At 47.8% G+C, this 21,627-nt stretch overlaps 1 protein-coding gene across 38 annotated transcripts in view; it reads left to right on the top strand.

Annotated features, from left to right (window-relative positions):
- The window catches only part of KALRN (kalirin RhoGEF kinase), a 635,442-nt gene that overhangs the window by 183,924 nt on the left and 429,891 nt on the right, over nt 1–21,627 (top strand). For all 38 annotated transcript variants that reach the window (XM_070583665.1, XM_070583666.1, XM_070583679.1 and 35 more), the window contains one exon: nt 6,233–6,347. In XM_070583665.1, coding sequence (XP_070439766.1) covers nt 6,233–6,347 — 115 coding nt within the window. The remainder of the gene's footprint in view (nt 1–6,232; nt 6,348–21,627) is intronic.

The raw sequence follows: 21,627 nt of genomic DNA, 5'->3' as shown, positions 1-21,627 counted from the left end.
GGCCAGCCTTCTATTTTAGAAATAAAGTTTTATTGGAACACAGGCCTGTGCATTTGTTGTATGGTATATTAGTTTCCTATTGCTGCTGTAACAAGTTACCACAAACCTGGTGGCTCACAACAACAGAAATTTGATATCTCACGGTTCTGGAGGCCAGAAGTCCAAAATCAGTCACTGGGCTGAACTCAAGGTGCCAGCAGGGCTGTGCTATGTCCAGAGGCTCTAGGGGAGAATTTGTTCTTTGCCTCTTCCGGCTGCTGGTGGCTGCCAGCATTCCTTGGCTTGTGGCTGCATCACTCCCATCTCTGCCTCTGTGGTCACATTGTCTTCTGTTCTTCTGTCTGTGTCAAATCTCCCTCTGCCTCCTTCTTATAAGGATACCTGTGACTGCATTTAGGGCCCACTCATATAACCCAGAATAATCTCCCCATCTCAAGATCCTTAACTTAGTCACATCTGCAAAGACTCTTTTTGCAAGTAAGTCACAGTTACAGGTCCCAGGGATTGGGACCTGACATGTTTGGGGGCCATGATTCACCTACCACAGTTGGGGTCACTGGCTGCTTTCTCACTGCAACAGCAGAGTTGAGTAGATCCAGCAGAGACCAGATGGCCACAGGCCTAAAATATTTGCTATCTGGCTCTTTAGGAAAAAGTTTGGTGACCCCTGATGTAATCGAAGCCAAGCCCTAGGCGCACCAGTATCCCTCTGAGCGCCAGTTCTGGGGCTCCACCATAGGCCTCCTGGATCAGAGTCTGTTGGTAATGTGAGGAGCCAAGGATCACACTTAAAGGAACACATCCCCCGCTTGTTCCTTGAGGACTGAACCTTTGTTTCTGGATGGTTCTGGTCGTCTACGAGGAGTAGCAGTGGAATCACAGGGAAAAAGCCAGTACAGTCCCACAGCACAGAGTTCACTCCACAGGTACCACTGGCCTGGCTGATGGGTGACAGCCAAAAGGGAGAGAAGAGAGAGAGAGGAGGGGGTATGAGGACGGAGAAACCAAGCAGCAGTGTCTCCTGCCTGACCAGAGGGAAGGTGAGGGATGGCTGGTTCAGAGAGTGAGGATGGGAGGTGAGGGCAGAGTATGTGATGGGAGTGTGTAAACCTTGTAAGGTACCAAGTGCATTCCATATTATTGTTAGTAGTAGTAGTAGAAGTAATGCTAGTGTTTTGTTGTTGTCATTGCTGTTAGATGAGAGTGATTGGGAGGTCCCACTGGTGTCAGGTGCTTGTGCGTCTTATTAGGTAGGGAGCCCGTCAGTAAAGATGTTGAGCGCAGGCCAAACAAGCCCTTGGCAGGACCCCGTGGCAGCGATTTCAGTGTGGGGAGAGGTGCTGGCAACACACCTCCAAAGGCTTTGTAAACTCGCATCTGAGTGCCTGCTGAGTGTGTCGGGAGACCTTATGTAGATGTCTTGGGGCCCCTGGGCAGCACCAGGCCTCTGACTTCTGCGGCTGCCCTCAGCCTGGCCCGAGGACTTGACCCACAGCCCTCTACTGTTTACTCTCTCCTCCCAAGGGGAGCCCCGTCATGGCTTTACCCTCTCCTTCTCTGTGGCGCTGAGCCTTAGTAACCTGATGTCCTTTCTTAGGTTATCCTGCTAGTCCTCCCATTTCTCTCATGCCTGAGCTTCCTCTGCCTGCAGCACCCTCCCCACACCTTCTTTTCCTTCCCAAGTCCCACTTTGACTCCTCCAGGAGGCCTTCTTGGTTTTAATGCATAGCCTCTGAGCGCCATCCTCTTCTGTATCAGTTCGGGGCATGTGAGTGCAGATATGGTACACTCTGACACGGGGACCCTTGCTTGATTGTCCATGATTTATTTTTTCCCGTGTGAGTTCAGTTGGAGCCCTGGGGCAGGGCCCAGCCAGCCCTAGAAAAGACCTTCCCAAGTGTAGAGGTTTGTCCTAAGGGAGCACATAGAAGCAATGTGCTAAGAAGGCAGTTAATCATCCGTGAAGGAGGTCGAAGCTTCCTAGAGCAGGACCAAGGGGCTGGGGTGTGCAGCTCACTCCCACGTGCTGATGTGGGCCGAGCCGCCTGGGGTAAGTCTTATTCATCAGCATGTGGTGCAGGAGCTCCTGGGCTTAGGGAACATTGTCCTTTCGTGTCTGAGAAGGACACTGAGGGTGCCAGGGGGATGACTGTCTGCATCAAAAAAAAAAAAAAAAAAAAAACGAAAACAGAAAACAAACTGAAAACGCTTTTAAAAGACAAAACACAAGAATAAGACAAAATAAAGAAACCCAGAATTAAATAATGCAGTGTAGCCGTTGCATTGCTTTCTGAGAAGAAAGCCCTGCAAGGAAGGTGGTGGGCACAGAAACTAACTGTTGTTGTGCCTGCCCTCCCTGGAGTGCCCCCAGCGTGGCCAGAGGAAAGGAAAGCTGTGCTGCCATGGGAACGCACATTTGGAATGATCTGGCAGCCCAGCAGCTTCTGCATGTGGGCGTGTGCACGTGTGTGTGACAGGATCTGTGGCCATGACAGCCTTGCCCTATCTTGCTCTGTTTTCACAACCTGTGGGCTCCCCTTTGCCCCCTCTCTGGCTTCCTTTGTGCACATATACCTCCCAAGCACAGCACCCCCTGTCCCTTTATCCGACGTTCTTGTGCAGGGCCCGTTCCACCCCTGTTATCTTCATGTGCACCCATACCCTCCTTTTGGCCCCATCTCGATGTCCCTCTCTGCCTCTTTCTCTCCACCAACATCGTTCTCCATTGCTCCCAGGAAAGCTCCATGCCGCTGCTGCAGGATCTTTTGTACCCTGGGCCTACGTCGCTCAAAGTGTGCGGCATAGAACAACAGTCCCATGAGATGATTCTCAAAAAAGGGAAGGGGGTTCTACTCTCAAATAAGTTTGGGAAATGCTACATGTTAGAGCCCCTTCTTGGAGATCTGCCACGTTCATCAAAGCACGTGTCCATCAAACACATGGCAGCATCTCCCAAACTACAGAATAGCCTCATTCCCTTAAAACAATCACTGAGTCCATTAACGTCTTGCAGAAGCGTTGTTACACAGACCAGACTTGTGGTATGATCCTTACTCGATGTACTTCTCTTGTCCTCTCCACCTTCCCAAACCGCCCTGAGGGGAGCCTGAGTGCCTCTGAAAATTGTGAGCACTGTTCCTCCTCCAGCTCAATCAGGGAAGCCCTGACTTTCCCTCCTTTCTGCATTCCCTCCTCCAGCCCTGTCCCGCCCTGCCTCCATGGAAGGTGATCATCACCATTTCTAGAACATCAAGCCATCCCCTCCCTCTTTATACTCGACATTCCTATCCTATAGCTCCTAGCACCGAAACCTTGCACGAGTAGGCAAACAGCAGATATTTGATGATTAAGGCAATGGGACTTTGAAGATACTGCTACCATCTCTATTACCTTTTAAAAACTTAATTACTTTTGTCTCCTACCCTCTGGGATCCACATCCATCATACGTTGACTTGGGCGGGGGGGTTCTCATTCTTTCATTTCTGCTTTTGCCCTCTGTAATTTCAGCAACCATGTCAATTATTGATCAAATCCTACAGTTTCATCATGCCACTCAGCCTCCTTGGCACCAAAGTCTTCCACCATCCTACCCTGGTCATGTACATCCAAGACCTTGAGGCTTGATATGTCTGACTGTGGCCTTAGCCTCTTACCTTTGACCCTTTCTTATGTTCCACTATAAGTTGGGAGAGGATGGATATCAGATGAACAAAACATATGCTGTTCCCTCTTCTCTGAGAACTCATAATCCAGCAGGACGTTTCCTACCCTCACTGGGGCCTCCCCACTTGCTCCATGTGTTAGCTCTATTCTGCCTTCACTCAAGGTAGAGCCTAGCATGGACCCTATGGCCAGACCTTTCAGTAGAGCTCGCATTATGCCCCAGTACCCTGCCACCTTCCCGTAAGCCTGCATCGTACACAGTCCTGCTGTTCATTCTTTAGGGATGCTGGCCAGTCATGGTCCACTTCTCCTCTCTCCCAGCACCTCAAGCCTGCCCCGATCCTGGGCAGGTGATCTTATTTCCTATTTCACCTAAAGAACAATGTCCTCAGGCAGGCTGAACTCCCTCTCCATAATTTATCTCTTTCCTTCTCCCTCTTTGAGTTCTATCAGCCCGCTTCAGAGAAAGGGGCAAGACCCCTCCCCGTGTGCCTACTCTGAGGCCTTGCTTTATCCATCGTCCCTACTCTTTCCAGAATAATGATTCTCTTCCTCTATGCTTGTTCCTCCTCTTCTTCCTACAATCTTGCAAGGTTCTCTTCTTTCTGAAAATACCTGGCTTGATCCTCCTGCCCCCTCTTGACTCCTTATCCATGCTTCCTGAGGGAAGAGGTTTGCACTTCCCCAGGCCTTCTCTCCTTACTCCCCCTCCCCTGCCATCTGGAACCTTCCCCAGCCATGATTATGAAACTCCTGTCTCCAAGGGTAGCATTGGCTCTAGCTCAGAAGGGACAGTGTCAACAGGTCTCTAGACTCCTTAGTTAGCCTTTCCTGACTAGACCAGCCTTGACCCTCTTGTTCCCATGGCTCTACTCTGAAAGTGTCCATGGAAGGTCAGGTGGAAGCGCAACAGCTGCAGTTAAAACCACCCAAGAGCGACAATCCTTCGGGTTGATCAAGATTGGAGGAGAAGGTTGAGAGTGTGGGAGAAACTCCTGCTCTTGGGGAACCTTCCATTTAATCCTTCTGCTTCCTTTTCCTCATGTGGAAGGCAGTTGCGAGATGGAAACCATTTGCAAGGCAGATGAAATGGGGGTAGTTTTCTGTACAAAGAACCAGGACCTGTGGTATGGAAGATCTGGAACTGGGGGCCCTGGGACCAACTCTGTGGTATATCTACACAAATCTGCCCTGATATGGGGCTGGGGGAAGGGGGGTGGTGCTGAGACATCTTTTTTTCAGGACCAGATCTCTCCGTGGCCTGGATCTTGTTTGATCCTTTTCTCCTTGCACTCTCCTTATTTCCTGCTCAGGGCTATCCTGGAGTGGATTGGATTTTATTTGTTGAGCCTCCTCTCTGTCTGTGTGGCATCAGGACCCCACAAACAGAGGGAAACATTCATGAACTCACTCCTGGGTGGGGGCCCTGGGGGGCTCCACCTTTCCTTGGAAGAGATCCTTCTTCCGAGGGCTAAGCTTTAAGCTTCCTTTCCATGCCAACCCGTCCTCCCTCTTGCTTTAGATCCCCTTGTGGTCCTTGCTCTGGGGATATCAGGCAGCTGCCTGAGATGCACGTGGGATGGGGAGTCTGTGATCATGGCACAGAGGTTTTCCTTGTGTAATAGCCAGTGCCTGTAAGGACATAGTTATTACACCTTAGCTTCGCCCCCGTCTAACTCTCCTGAGAAACTGGGTCCTGCTTTCTGATCATAGCACCCATTAATGAATAAATGTTTAAATTAAAGAATAAATAGTGAATAGAAAGTTTGGAAAATAGAGGAAGGAAAAGCAACCATGTAAAATCCCAGCCTTCTAATAACAACAATGGTCATCATTTCAGTAAACTCCTTCCAGCTTTTTTTTATGTGATATTTAGAAAACATTTGTAATCATACCATATACATATGCATTTGCACTGATTAAGACCTTGAGCATCTTATTTCCGATGAAGATTCATGTGCTCCTCTAGCAGGAGTGACAGGTGGCACCTCAGGCAGGCAGGCAGGGGTGGCTCCTTGGCTGTGTAGAGAACACTTAATGTCTTTTCTATGAATCTAGAACCTCCCAGCATTGATGTCCTGGATGGATGCTTTAAGGTCTTCTCACCATGGCAGTCAGTTAATCCTGAGCTCTTCCACCTCACAGAGGTCTGCAAAGAGAAGTGAATTGGAGGTTAAATTTCCAAAGACCTTATAGCACTTTCAATGGCTTGTTTTCTCAGCAAGAACTGTTACACCACCTTCATTGTCATCGCACATTTGTAGAGAGCTTTACTTTTCAAAGTGCTTCCCTGTGTACCAACTCATTGGTCCTTGCAGCAACCCTATAATGTGGTCATCACTATGTTCATCTACATTTTGCAGATGAGGCATCAGAGAAGTCAAAAGACTTGCCCGAGGTCGCACGTTACCCACATCCAAACCCTGTGCCCTTGTCTTAAGCAGTAACTGGATTTTTCTGGGCACCATATTTCTGCCTGTTTCATCCAACACTCAGATGAAATCCTTTTTCCTCTGCAGCACACTTTCTGGCTCATTTTCTTAAACTCCCTCCTCTTCCTCACTGCAGGGGGCCGGGATAAGCGAGGAGGACCCATCCTGACCTTCCCTGCTCGCAGCAATCATGATAGAATAAGACAGGAAGACCTGAGGAAACTCGTGACCTATTTGGCCAGCGTGCCAAGGTAAGGGGAAGGGAATGGTCCTGCAGGGGAGGGAGGGAGAGCTGGGCTGATGTAAGTGAATTGGAATGAGCATCCATCCCTGCCAGAGTGGATTCTAATTATTCCTGGAACATCATCACGCATTGTTTGCCTCATTCCCATCATTCCCATTGTTACTGCTGGGATTCATGTGAATGGAGTAGGAGCTGTAAGTGGGAACTGTGGGCAGAGATGAAGGTCCCAGGCTAAGAGGACCAGGACAGGGCCTGAAACAGGAGACACTGTGGCCTGGGGAGGAGGGATGGGAAGCTGCTATTTACCTTAGGGAAATGGGAACTCAAGCTGATTCCCCTCTGGCTTGTGCAATGGAATATTCTTAAAATCTCTGGCTTGTGAATATGTTTGTGGCTTTTGGAGTTTGGGGTAAATAACTCCACTTGTATCATTCAGCTAGAAGCAGCCCTCAGCTCAATCTAGGTCATGCATTTTTAAAGGGGGTAATATTGCCCACAAGGGGGATGAAAATTGGTTCTTAGGGTAGCAAAAGGACTTGCTCTCTTATGTATTAAGCACAGCCATACACATAGAAAATAAACATATATACAGTATATTCATAGTATTAAATTTTCATTGGGTAGATTATTAAGGAAAAAAGTATAAAAAGTCTCTTTTGGGGCAGAGGAAGATGATAATTAAAAAAAGGTTGAGAAACATGGTTTCTGAGTGTTTCTGTGCGGTGCTGGCCGTGGAGGTTGGTGGAGGGAGACATGCCAAGGCCATGGTCTATATCTTTCAAGGACGGAGAGGAGAGGCCTTTGCCTAGTCAGAGAATTGTAGCATGTGAGAGCCGGAAGAGCCCTGAGAAGAAATCTAGGCAAATGCGTGTTGTGTTCTGCTTAGGAAACAGGGTCGATGCGGGACGGGAGTTGCTTACCAGGGGTCAGTGGCAGAGCTCAGCCCAGAACTCAGCCCTCCTGACTCCTGCCCCAGTGCTCTGCTCATCCTCGTTCTTGGCCAATGGGGCCTCTGTTCTTTACCTCTTAGTAGGGCTGGAGCCTGTCAAGTGTTTTTTGTGGCAAGTAAGAAGTGGTGCCTTCATCTTGCCTCTGTGCATTTTGTGGGAGGATTAGTAAACTACAGAGAGGAGCTGTATATTCAGCCCTGCCTTTGCTGGGAGACCTTGGATAATTCTTGAACGGGCTGATTGAATTCTTGAAGCAGATGTCAAGCGAGGCAAGCACTGCATTTGAAAGAGCTACAGGGGAGACAAATGTAAAGGGATTGGTGGATGGTGATGGGCAGGTGGGAAAGGGGATTTCAGAACAGTCATCAAATGCTTAAAAGGATGTTGAATGGAGTGGGGAGCCTGAAGAGCTCCAAGCAGAGCCTGGGAACAAATAGATGTCATATAATATCTATTTTTTTCTTTATAATATCCACCAGGGACCAGAAAAATGATAAAAGGTCTTAAGCTCCAACAAAAGGGATTTGAGCTATATCCAAAGAAGAACTAAACTTTGTGCATGAGACTTTAGACTAAAGAATAGAATAGGAGATTTTTTTTTCTAGAGGTCTTTATACAGAAGAAATATTTCCTTCCATCTTGGAGGTAAGGAGGTGTACTAAACAACCCATAATTGATCTAGGTAATTTTGCAATTTAGCCTTCTAGGGGCAAAGCAGCTTTAAAAGCATCTTTCCTATGTACACTGCTAACAGGCATAAAACCAGGCATTTTCTAAAGCAATTTACAAGAAAAGTTTTCATGGGGATCCGTGATGGACTCTCAGTTCTCTTAGAGCCAAAAGAAATTGGGATCCCAGGAGATATGGAGGGTAAATTTTTCTTTCCAGTGTGTTTATCACATGCCTGCAGCTAATGCATGCTAATTTTTTCTTTAGAATAGAAGGTAAAAGAGTTGGAAGAATGCTTTTCTTCATTCCGACTTGTTAAGCAAAGATGGGACAAAACAGATTGGAAGCAATTAAAAAGGAAAGGATTTCTGTTGGGTGAAGGGGAATGAAACCCAAGTGGGGCTGAGAGGAAGGTCATGAAAAATGAGAAACAATTCATTATCATTGAAGGAATATAGATGCAGGCTCTCTGCCTCTCAGAGGGTGGTCACAGTACTGCATCCCGTGCTCCTGAGAGCAGACAAGGTGCTTCACAGGTTCTGGCAGGTGGGAGGCAAGAATCCCGCTGCCATCTTCACTGGAAAAATTGTTCTAGGATGCCTGCTGCCTCCCTCCAGAGGGGCCTGTGTTCATCAGGAGTGTGAATACCTGGCAGGCTGCAGAGTTTACCAACTAGTCATGCCCACTCATCACTTCCTGATTCTGTTGGCGACAAGTTCACACGTGACAACTCTTGGAAACAAAACCTAGAACAGAATTGTTCTAAAGACCATAAATCTCGGGCGGGGTGGGGGGTGGGGCAAGGTGGGGAGGAAACCGAAGAACTCAGTGGGTCAGAGAGTATTTTCCAGTCCTCTGCTTAGCAAGAAACTGTGAAAATGAATTGCTGGATTAGGTTGATGATACTGATGAGAAGAAATGATTTATCCTGGGTCATGGCCCAGGAGGCTGAAAAGACAGCTCCTGTGGGAGGTGGAGTATGCTCTGCAGACTGGCCTGTAGGCGACATTTGACATGCGTTTCTTCATTCTCTGTTTATTTAACTGATATTTAGAGGCTCTATATGCCAGCTAGATTGAGGATTCATGGTGAGCAGGAACAGACATTTTGAGAGAGTTTGGGAAAACCTGGATATTTCTCTACTCAGCACCAAACCAGTGACCATAAAGGGCAGTGCAATAAATGACTGTGCTGGTAGCATAGGAGATGAACCAGCTGGCAGAAGACAAGCAAATAAGCACTAGTAAGTGATGAAAGAGGATCCCAGAATCTAAGGAACCATTTGGCTTGATGGCCATTTTTGGCACCATTCTAGAATAGACAATTAAACAGATGGTTGTGATAATTTAGAAATGAATGGGAAGAAATATTCCTATTATCCTCTGTGAAGGCCAGGCCATTTCTGGACCATTGCATTCAACTCTGCAACATTGAACTCTGCCAGCCCCATTTTAAGAACTATATTGGCCAGTTAGAGTATTGTCAAGGGAGTAGTATATTGAGGGATCCACAAATCATGTCTCTGCATGAAGGAACGAAGGATGTTTGTTGGCAAGAGTAAAAATGGGAGAAAAGTGATTCCTGACTTCAGATTTTGGGAGAGCTGCCCCAAAGAGAAGGAACAGACATGGTCTCTGTTGCATCAATGGGTAGAAGTTATAGAGATCAGGACTCTGAACTGAAGAAGGAACCTGCCCATGTGGGAACTGTCCAGCAGTAACGCTGCTGCTTCTGGAGAAAGTGAGCTTCCTGTCGCTGGAGACTGGATGACCTTCTGTTAGGAATGTTGTAGGAACAATTCCTTCACTGGGCTGGAGGCTGGATTAGATCATTTCTAAGAGTCTCTCTTGCCCTGAATTCTGTATTTTTATGATATTGGAAAAAACATACATCATAAAATCCAGGACCTCTAAACAGAGTCTTACCACCCCGACAAACATGCATTCCCTTTCTCAGACTCCCTAAATAGCTTACGGCCTGGAATTTCACTTCATATCTTGTCTACATCTTAAATCCTAAGAGAACTGCTTTCTAGTCTGCTTGGACTCTGGGTGGGAATTTGAGGGCATCACCTGGGACCAAGGATCATCCTGGGGTGCAACAGTTTGGAACAGTCCTAGTTACTCTTTTCGGATCCATCTCAGTCTGAGGTGAGTCCTTTCCGACTTCCCTTCCTTGCTCTTGATGAGTCGGATCTTCTCCAAGCTTTCTATCATCTTCTTCTGAGGAATCATAAAATATCAGGATGGGAAGAGACCTTGAAATAAGTCTTGTAAGTCAACTTCCTAACAACTCCATTTGCTCAGTTCTACAAATATTTATTGAGTGCCTACTATGAGACAAGGTCTGCATAGGGATCTTGATGAGTTCTGGTATTACACCTTTTCTGATTGTCATCCATCCTATACTTATCTAGCTTTTTGTTCTGGCCTGCTATCTGCTTGCAGTTACTTGTGCATGAAAGGGGTGGAAAAGAAATACTCAGATACCATCAGCTGATGAATGTCCCTAGAAATTTAGAGACAGGATAGAAAATCTAGTCTGAAAGTAAACGGTTGCCCAGGCAGAGCCCACACTGTGGATAATCTACCCACTATGATTGTTGGGAGTCAACCGTGTGCTTGAAACAGGAATGTCTAAGTATCTAGTAAGGAAATCCTGGGTTACTTCTATTGCGTTGAATTCCTCCTCTTCATCGTTATTGGTATCCTGCTTTGTCAGGATTATATTTCTGCTGCTCCCAAGGGCACCGGTTGTTAGCCCCTGATGTATCTGCCACCTAGCTCTGCTCTTAGCAGCGCTGCTGAGATGCTAAGAGCTCCGGCAAGGAACACAGGTGTCATGTTGAGGAAAGATGATGGGAAATTAAGATGGGACGTTCTGTGATGCCAATCAAACCAAGGTGCCCATATTCACAGCTTATTATTTGGTAACATTTGCTCCTGTTCTACTTCTTTCAGCAAGAGATAAGTTGGGCTTATAGCCAGCACTGTCTTTGTTCAACACGACCAGAAAATAGAAATAAGCAGAGAGAGCCAGAAAGACAGTTAAAAGACAAGGAGGTAAAAACTGGAAGGTTTCTTCCCACTACATTCCACATGAGAGAGCCCTAGCGACCCAAGCTGCCATCACTGAATGAGTTTTGTCATAGGGCCTGTTGAGATGTGTGGTTGCCATCCTGCCCTTTGCTCTGGCGTCATCAGTTAAAGGTGGATACAGGGAGTTGTGATGGAAGGTCCAGAAAATATGACCAAGGAGACTATCAGCCTAAAACTTAGACCTTTCCAGATCCATTTTTAGCTTATTTTGCTGATTGTTTATTGAGGGTTTATAATTTCTATTACAGTTCCCACATTCTGTACAAATTTCTGAGCAATATCAGGTAAGTGTCCCTCTTGTTAACTGCATAACACAAGTCCTGAAGAGCAGACTGTTTCCACTCTGCTGCTAAGGCACGTACAAGTACAGTAGTAACTACCATGGTTGTGATCACCCGCCTTGGAGCCATGCAAACCTTCACGGCAATGGGAAGAGAGGTATCTTGGGATAGACAGAAGGCCCTGGGGTTCAGATCTCAGCTGTCACACTTCTTAGTCAGGAAACACATGGCTGCTCAACCTGGGTCATCTGAGGAGAGTTCAGTGAAGGGACATTTTACAGTGATTTGGGCAGAGAACACAGAAACAGGCAAGGTTTGGATTGTCAAGGTATCCCAGGGCTAGAAACAAGAGGGAGAGGGGACATTACGACTTCTAGCCCTGAAGGGGCCAGGTGAGGAGCAGTGCCTAGAATCTAGAGAGAGAGCGCTGTGTGAGAGGGCTGCCTGCCAGGAACTGTGGGCTTCGATAGAGAGATGCCACCCACTCATGGTGATTCTGTGAAATGGGGAAAGGGGAATTGATACTCTTCACTGTCCTCCCATTCTCTGACCCGTCATTCTTTGTTACTGGCTGAATGCAACTGAAGCCAGGTGACAGGGAGCCCTTTGATGTGGTCCATGTGGGTCAGCCTCCCAGGGCATCAGGTAGAGGAGAGAAGATGGAAAATGGATTTGAAGGGGAAAATGGAAGATATTTGGCACAGGCGGAAACCTTGGTCATATTACTCAACATTTCTGACTCCAATATTCTGATTTTTTTTTCTTTTGAGGAAGGTTAGCCCTGAGCTAACATCTGCTGCCAGTCCTCCTGTTTTGCTGAGGAAGACTGGCCCTGAGCTAACATCTGTGCCCATCCTCTTCTACTTTATATGTTGGACACCGGTGACAGCATGACTTGACAAGCAGCATGTAGGTCCACGCCCAGGATCCAAACCGGCGAACTCTGGGCTGCCAAAGTGGAGCATGTGAATTTACCTGCTGTGCCACTGGGCTGGCCCCAATATTCTGATTTTTAATTTGGGAAAAGAATGTCCATCTCACAAGGGTGTTGTGAAGAAATTATCTAGCAGTCTCTCTGTAGCACCCAGGCACTCAGTACTTATTAGTCTGTCTGCTAAAGAAGCTTAATAATAATAAGTACCTATTCACACATATATAGTAATATTTGCTACATATTAAGGAATATATGTAATGTATATATAAGTTATGAAGCATAATAACAAAATGAACACCTGAGAGCCCATCCTCCAATTTCAGAAGCAGACATCCCCTGTGCTCTTGAAGCTACCTGTGGTTCCTTGTCGTCCTGATCCCTCTTACCTCCTCCAGAAATAGCCACTAGTCTGAGCTTCATGTTATCTTTCTTTTGCTTTTTTGGTATAGTTTACCACATGTTTTCATAAACAATATATTGTTTAGTTTTGCTTGTTTTTGAGCTTTATAAAAATGGAATCTTACCGTATGTAGTTTTCATTGACTAGCTTTTTTGAACTACTGTGATATGCAACAACATGGATCAATTTTCAAACATGATTTTGAGTGGGGGGAAACACTTAATGCTTCCAACCTCTGGAATGACTTATTAAGTGATAAATAAATGCTAGCCCTTATTATTATTCTCTTTAACCTACATTGTTGCACTGTTATAGATACTTCACATGCATAGCTTACTTCTCATAGCACTTTGAGATGGGTATTTTTATTCCCATTTTATATATGAGGAAACAGGCTCAGAGAGGTTAAGTAACTTGCCTGTGGACACACAGTCAGTATAATTTGGGGCCAGATGGTCTAGCACCAGACCCTGAGGTTTTATCCACTGAAGAGATGAGGAGGCCAAAGGGAAGGAGGCAGTGGTGATAGAGTGCAGGGGACAGATTTGGGGAGAGTAGGAAGGTAGACTCTGAAGGATAGGCTAAGGATTGGATTGGGACAGGACCATGGGAGAGGGTGGTAAGGAGATGAGGGGCAGATGGATGTAATTATGGTGGGCAGTGACAAACTGTCCATCAAACCTGCTTTCTCTAAGGTTCTCTTGGATTCTAAATGTGAAGGTTGCTGCAGAGGGAAAACGCAGGAGGCGATTGCCTCAAACCTGCGCTTCTGCTGGCTGAGGCAGCGATGGTGGCTGTGGATGTGCGGGACAATGGACATGGTAGTGGGGGTGATGCCTGAGACTCCTCCCCAGGTGTTTGTGTTCAGTTTTAGACATGTAAATGCCGCTCATCTGTGGATGATGGTCAAGTATGCTTTAGTGACCAAATGACATCAAGAGTTGTGGTGAAAAAAAAGCACTTAAGACCATGGAAACTATTTAAAGAGATGAGTAAAAGACTGTTGGTAGCAGGGACCCTGAACATGGAGCCTGGATAGGTGGGAGTGGTCTAGTGTATTCAAGGAATGGTGGTCCTGTTCAGTGTTTTGGGTGTTCAGATGCTCCTTTCACTCAGCCGCCTGCCTGGGTCTATCTTCTGCCCTGCTCTGGCCTCAGAAGCACAATTCTGGCCGTAGTTAGTGGTCAGCTGATATGCATTTTGAAGTTGATTCACTTCCTTGACCATGCCACCCTGGACTGGGCAGGTCTGTGTCTGTATCAGCACAATCTTGGTGGGGCCAGAGGGCCAGAGGGGCTGGTGGGAACCTGTGAATAGCAGCCGTGTGTGTGTGTGTGTGTGTGTGTGTGTGTGTGTGTGTGTGTGTGTGTTGTGGAGAGCCAGCTGTGATGCTTCAAATGCAGAGACCAGCATTCGTGATTCCCTGGAGAACGATAACCTGGACAATCCGAGGTGGAAACCATATGACCATGAAGTAACTATGAGAAGCAGCCCTGGTTATTCCAGGAACCAGTAAATGCTTTTAGGTGATAAATCAAGGACCCAGCATTGGATAAAGGATTTTTGATGCGGATGGAGAGGGGGGTGTTTCTTCTCCTTCACATGCGTCTTCAATGTGACCCTTAGAGGGAACTTTGGGCATTGCCATTGGCTCGGTGGGAGTGGAATGTGGAGTAGCAGTGAAGGAAAGGGTGAGCTTGAGGAAAACTGCTAACCCTGCAAATTATGCAGGGGGTTCCAGCCCAAGAAGAATGAATCCCAGAACCCTTTCCTCTGGGAGGAGAAATGTGCACACTTGCTGACAAATTCCCTCACCTGTAAAATAGGCGTAGAGATCACCAAACACAATGGTAGTAAGGATTACATGAGAACACATGGAAGGCGCCTGACCCAGGACTTGGCACATAGAAGGGGCCAATGACAAGTAGCAGTTTCTTTCCTTTGCCTTGCTTGAAAGTAGAGACGTTGTCCTTCGCTGTCCCTAGCACTGCTTTGTCAAAGTCAGGGTTTGGTGGTGGTTAAGGTTAGGATTAGAGCTGGTGGGAACAGCAGGAATAGCAGTGAGGTCAGTCACACCCACCAGGCTGGTGGTAAATACTGACTGAATGAATATATATGCCTAAAAGTGTGAGAAAGCCTTGGCTTCTTTTTTAATTAGAAAAATATTTCTTTATTTTAGAAATAAGTGCAGAAAAGTATACAGAATAAAAAAACTCCACTAACTCTGCCTTCCAGAGATAGTAACAATTAATATATTGACATTTTCCCTTCCTCTCTTTTTTCTTTAGAGCTTTTTAAAAACAGAATTGAATCGTATCATTTATTTAATTTTGCTTCTTGTTTTATTCCACTTAGCATTATATCATAAGAATATTTTCATAACATTAAAAAATGTCCTGGGATGCACCATATTTTAATGAACCTATCTTGATGGATAAGTCATTTCCAGAATGTCACTGCTATAAATGACTTTCAGGAAACATGTTTGTGTATCAACCTTTGTGTACATTTTAGATGGTTTCTGTGGGATAGATTTGTGGCAATCGTGGACATTTTTTAAGGCTGGTGATACACGTTGTCAAATTACTTTCCAAATTTCCCTATTTATGCTTCTAGTTCGCCTTGCCTTAGAATTCCAAGTCTTTACATTTCTCCAGATTTAAGTTTATTTGCTCCTCGTTGCCCCACTGTGCAAACACTGCTATCACTAGCATCAAGAAACCCTAACTGAGGGCCATATGTTATCCACCTGAACCTGATCCTGGATTTGAAGAGAGTAAACGGGTTGGTCACAAGGGGCTGCCCTTTGGGGTCTCCCACATTAGGATTCTTTTTACTTTCCTAAACTAATAGACCTCTTAACAGGGACCACACATTAAAGTTCAGATCTGATAGGAAGTCGAGAGAGACTTAATTGTTCTTTTCCCTTGGGGAGTCTTCAGTTTCGCCTCTGGGTGTGTTTCCGCTCCTTGGCTGGTTGTGCGGTCAGTTCCTGGCTTGGCCCAAAGTGGCTGCCAACCTCGTCTGTGCTCCTCTGAACTGAGGTCCCTACCTGCCTTCCTCCGAGAAAGTGAGGCCTCCTTGGGGTTTGTCTCTGGGCCACAATGTTGAGTGAGTCTTAAAGCTTAGGTGGGCCATTTATGTTCTTTTTTAGGCTTCTGAAGTTTGTGGCTCACCAACGGCAGGCTGATTAGGAAGCTGATATTTCTGGTGCCACCTTGATGAAGTAAACTTCAACATGTCAGATGAAATAAGTCCCAGTAAATTCAGGTTTTTCTGGAACTCATGCTAGGAAGTGAGGATGATTTAAATTTAGTTCAGATTCCTTTGACTAGAATGTTGGAAATAAGGGAGCTCGCTGAATATAGACGCTGGAGGGACAGCATAGCATAGGGTAGGCAGGACGTGTTTTTCAGTTGGTGGGTTCCAGATTTGGGCTGTTTCTCCCTCCCTATCATATGATTATTTTCAGCATGTCTTGTAGTTTTCTCTTCATCTGTCATTGGTTAGGTCTTATCATGTGCCCTTCACTGGTGATTGGTGTTGTGTACGTTTTTGGGCAACTATTGGATACTGACATTTTATGTTATGATGCTAGAGAGAATGCCTTCATTATATACACTTCTGGCAAGTTAGGCATGCTGCCCCCAAGTGGTGGAGTACCTCAGCTCAGCTGCCCAAGACGACATAGATGGGTCTTGTCAGAAAGTCTATACGAATTCTTAACTTTCTTTTATAAAATCAAATTCTTTTTTAATTAAAAAAAAATCCTTCCTATTGGTTTGTCTTCAGTCTTAGGTAGATTTGAAGACACAGTGCCCCAAGCTTACTTATCTCTTGGAACTTTTACTGTCTGCCTCATTATTTTCATCAGCTACAAACATTGAAGAAAAAAGTCTTAATTGGTTTTTTCAAAACTTCCCTTTCAGACTCTATTATCTTTCTCTGAACATAGAAGATGAAAACAAGAAAAACACCACTACCGAGGGCTTCTGGTTGCTGAGCATGTAACCCTGGTGCAGACACTCACTAGGTGCAGAAAATTTCCGTACCAGTTTGCCCCTGTAGCTTTTCCTAAAAGAAGAAGGTTTCCCCTCACCTTTTCCACTCCATCTCATCTCTTTTTGGATTGCTTTAGATCAGAAGACTTCTTAAGAATTTCTTTCTTAAAAGTCCAGCATCTCCTCAGCAGAACAAAATAACTTGCACAAAATTTGAAAAAGGCTTTGAATCTAGAACACTCATCATATGGTGGTGATGGGTCCCAACTCTTCTACGAGTACTGATGGTCCACGACGCTTTCTCCCTGGCAGGTGGTGGACGTCTCGAGGGCAGGGATGGTGGCTCTTGTTTGGTGGTGAGTTTGCAGAGGAGCCTCTTGCAAGTTGGCTGAATCCCATTAGACTGGGAGCTCCCCAAGGGGAAAGGGCAGTGTCTCACCCCCAGGCCTCTTAGAGTCAATGCCAGGCTCTCCATTCCAGACATGAAGTCACTGAGGCCAGATCCAAGTCTCCTTGGGGATGTCCTCTTTCCTTGGCAAAGGGGCTGTGCCCACAGGGAGTGCCCAGGCCGGGGTGGGTGGACGGCTCTGTGGCGGAGAGACGGCAGAGCCCTCTGCCGGAGGACGGAGCGTGCAGGAGCATGTGAGGGAACTGGGAGTGCACTCTGTCTCCCCAAGGAGGAGTATTCCTGTTTCTAAATTGAGCGAGTTTGACAGCCAGGCCCATTTCTCCCAGAACCCAGATGGGAGCACTTTGGCAGAGTCACAGTGACTCAGCTAGGACAAACGTTTTTCCAGATAATTTACTGACATAATCCAAGTGTGGGTCCTGATGGCCCTGCTCCCTCTTTCCTTTTCTCTCAGAGCCTTCCTCCTCTCACACCCCCCTCTCATTCTAGGTCCAGTGAGGACCAGCCTTGGTTTTGAGAGCTACTCAAAAGCCCTAAAACCGATAACGCTTTTCTCCCTCTCATCTCTGACTGTTCCGTGCTGTCCTGAGCTGGAATTTCGTCAGTTCCCATCACTGGTAATTCATGTGCCAGGATTTGCACAGAAGCTCCTCTTGGACTGGTGCCCGAGGCAAGGTCTGCGCCTCGTGCTGTGACATGCCCCACCCTGCTTCTCTGCCCAGGAAGAGAATGAATGTCCTCTCCTCTCCAGACCTGGGCTGTTTCCCTTTACAGGAAACTCAGGCTTCAGACCTCTTTTACTGAAGAGAAACTCCCTGTTTTGGACCTGGAGGAAGATGAGAACCACCCCTCCCCCTGCCCCACCCCTGACTGTGACGGCGTGTTCCTCTGGGACCTGCAAACCGGTCCAGACTTAATTCTGTGCATACACAGGACAGTTGTTTAGTTCTTACATACACCCCGACTTAGAGAGAACGGTCAAACAATCCTCGGCTTTTTCAGGCTGCCCCTGAACTTGCAGATGGATATGACGGGTGGCAGCGGGAGCAGGGGGGGCCACAGTTCATGCCCTCGGGCAAGCTTGCAGTCTGGTTGAGGATCCAGGACCTGCTGGAGAAGACAAACTGAATGCTTTCAGGGCAGTGGTTAAGTAAGCATACCAATTAAATGGGCTTAATCAGAGATGGCTTATTGGACGTAAAATCTGACCTGGATTTTAAAAGAAGTAGATGGATTAGAGTCCTGGAGCTTGAGGCAGGAAGGGGTCAGCCAGGCCAGCCCCTTTGCTGTAAAAGGATGGAGTGCTGTCCAGAGAGTGCCATGACGTGCCCATAGCCACCCTACTGGTGTCGCTGAGGCCCGTTGCTGCAACCCTGCACTGCCCCTCACATGGACAGGACAGTAGGCGGCCCTCTGAGCAGCACCCTGTGGGGATCCGGGCCTCCCTGGGGTCACGAGCAGAGGGATGATCCCACTCACATGTGAGCTTTCCGAGCCTCTAAGCTAGCTGTGGGTCGGGGCACAGACCCGTTAGGGCCCTTCCTGTTTAGTTTCAAGTTCCAAACATGTCCCCTCCCCCAGGTTTCCTTTGTCTGGCTCTCCGTGACCTCTCTGCTGCCCTCAGATTTGAACTCATGTCTGAGCCATCACGGGGCTTTCCTCCACGTAAACCATACAGACCTTATCAGTGCCCTTGGCCTGGGCAGCCCTGGCCGGTGTCACAGAGAAGGAAGGCTGGCTGCAGGGGGAGGGTCGCCTGCCCTGCAGGAAGGGGAGCTCCTGTAGTGATAAAGCCCGTTGGGCCTGGCTGGAGGGTGATGGTGTGAGGGGTGGCTAAGGGTGTCAGGGTGGCTAGGTATGTTTGGGCGTGTGTGTGTGTGTGTGTGTGTGTGCGTGCGTGCAGGCAAACAGCATCGGGCTTTCAAGAAAGTGACTGTTACTCAAGGAGGAGGAGGAGTGGAGGTATGCGCAGGCACGTTTTGACCGAAGACTGTTTCCTGGAGGAAATGTGTGGTTTATTAATGAGGATTCCACCTGCCCTGCAGGGAAACCAGAGCCCAGCTGGGGAGTGGGGGATCCCGGGAGAGGGTGAGGAGAGGTGGGGATGCAGCAGGAGGAGGAGAAAGAGTGGCGATGGCAACAGGGACTAGAGTGAGCAGGGGAGGGTTCCGGCTCTGCGTCCCGGCCAGCTGCAGCACTGGGCTGATCCGGGGGCAGCTCACAGCCACACCGCCGCAGCCTCTCTTAGGTCAGCGCTTTTCTCCCTTCTCTGTCTCACGGTTTTGGAAAAGCTCTGGGCGTCTTGTAGTTGGCGTGACTGAGACACTGTGGTGAGACAGGTCACAGTCGTTGGAATGTGGATTCCATCTTTGGTCTACTATTCACAGATGTATGGGTGGTGGTTATAATGCCTTTTTCTTTTTAAGTTAAAAGATGACCTGTTTTTCACCCAGGCTGACTGTGGAGGAAAGAAGGGGCGGATGGAAAGGGCCAGAGGAGCATGGCGCTGGGGTTTGTCTGGGGAGGGCTAGGGAAGGGCCGTGTGGAAAGGTTGTGGTTTGGGGGTTTCCAGTTCATTCTTTCTTTCTCTCTGCTGCTTTGGTTTCCATTTCATTTCTGCCTCATGTTCTGAATGCCCCAGAAGGAAGGGATGAGGGGCTCTGTGAGGGAGGGTGGGAAATACGACAGGAGGCTGCTGGAAATGGATATGTCAGTTTCCATCCCAGCCCCCCAAACCCACCCCTATGCCACCTTCCCTCTGGGCCAGCCAGCCCCAGACTTCTGGGAGCAATGGTTCTGGTCCTTCTCCAGGAGTTTCCAAGCTCCTTTTCTCTAGCTAAGAGCATCTCTGTCCAAATGCCCCGCCCCCAGGCCGGCCAGACTAGAGAGCGGGTCTCCTCCTTTGGTGAGTGGATGTTGTGGTTCAGAGCCTGTGAGACAGTAGGATGGCCTGGCTGATTAACACACGCACCGCGGTTTCTACGGCTAACCCGTGCTAGCCCCTCTGAGGTAGCCATCATTCAGAAGGCTGCCCACTCTCGCCTTGGTCCTGCTGTCACCCGTGCCATTTGTGGAACTCTCTTTGGGAGCTCCCTTCAGCTGTGGCGTGCCCTTTTGACTATCCACAGGATGGCACAGCTTGTTTTTCTCCTGAGCAGACTTGACTTTTAGAAAGTGTTTTGTTTGAAGGTGGCATCAAGGACAAGCCAATAGGTGGGTGCAGAGGTCCTGCTGTGTTTTTCAGGCCACTGGACCTGTCACTTTAGGGCCACACCTGGGGATGCAGGGAGTAATCTTGGGGCCTGAGTCTGTGCTGTTTAAATAGGACACGCCACGCCATGTCCCGGGGAAACAGAGAATCAGCCCATCCCTGCCCCCGGCACATTTGTAACCAGAGTCTTTTATTTGTTTGTTTGTTTGTTTAAACAGCTTCATTTGGGTGGCGTTCGGGAGCCGACTTTAACGAGGGGAAAGTGGCCAGCTTCCTCATTTGGCCTCCAGCGTGAGGTGTCCCTGGGACCCTGACTGGGGCGAGTTGGGTTTGCTTCTGGTAAAGTCGAGGGTGGGGAACTGCAAGGGGGAGTTCCTGGGTCTGGAAATGGGCGAGCAGGTCTCTAGAACCTTTACTGTACTCCCACTTAACCACCGTGCGCGTTCCAGTCACCAGGGAGCTCTTTCATGCGGCTGGGCCCAGCCCCAGACCAGTGAGTCAGAGCCTCCCCACTTTACGGAGGAGGAATTGAGGAGAAAGCATCACCTTTGACCTTTGCCCCCCCAGCCCTAGCTTCACAGGTCAGTAGTGCAGAGGTAAAAGATGTGTTGTTAAATGGGTAGAAAAGACACAAATTCTTTGGAGTAATCGTGGCCCAGGAAAGTGGACAGAAAGTGTCTTCCAGTAAACAAAACAAAAAACAAGAAACAAAACAAACAAAAAGCCTCTGGATGCAGCAACATGGGTCCTGAGGAGGCCTCGGTGGTAGCGGAATCACATGGTGACAGAACGCCAGCTGATGGTGGACAGTGTCCTGTGAGCCTGCCGAGAGGTACGTGACAGGCAGGGGAGCCCACCCTCCTCTCTGAGCCCCTCTCTCCCACCTTTTGGACATCCCGCCACCCGGGAGCCCTCCACATCGTGAGGACGAGTTTGAGACCTGTCTGTGCGAGCAAAGGCTTGTTCACGACGCAGCGTTCCCTAGAGGGTGGCTCGTTCCTCTATAAGGCACTGCCTCCTCCGAAGCTCTTTTTACTGCTTCTGATTATGCCAATTAGAAAGCTTAAGACAGGTGCTAAAGTGTCTATAACACTTCTCTCTAACACCTGCTGCTTTCTGGTTGTTCAAGAAAGCGGGTGTGGTGTGGTTTGGGGCAATTGGCGGAGAGCTGCTATTAGAATAGCAATAAGGAGCAGAACACGGGTTAACACAGATCAGGATGATGGGCAAACGATTGAAACAAAATCCAGGTCCTTTAGCCAGAGGCTCTCTGCAGCCTGAGGATGGCGTGAAAACTCCGACACAAATGGGCCGGGGAATCGTTTATCTCCTCA

Source organism: Equus przewalskii, chromosome 18 (genome assembly GCF_037783145.1).
Source record: "Equus przewalskii isolate Varuska chromosome 18, EquPr2, whole genome shotgun sequence".
Lineage (NCBI taxonomy): Eukaryota > Metazoa > Chordata > Mammalia > Perissodactyla > Equidae > Equus > Equus przewalskii.
Note: the sequence above shows the minus strand (reverse complement) of the source record. Positions and strands in the feature narration are given on the sequence as shown.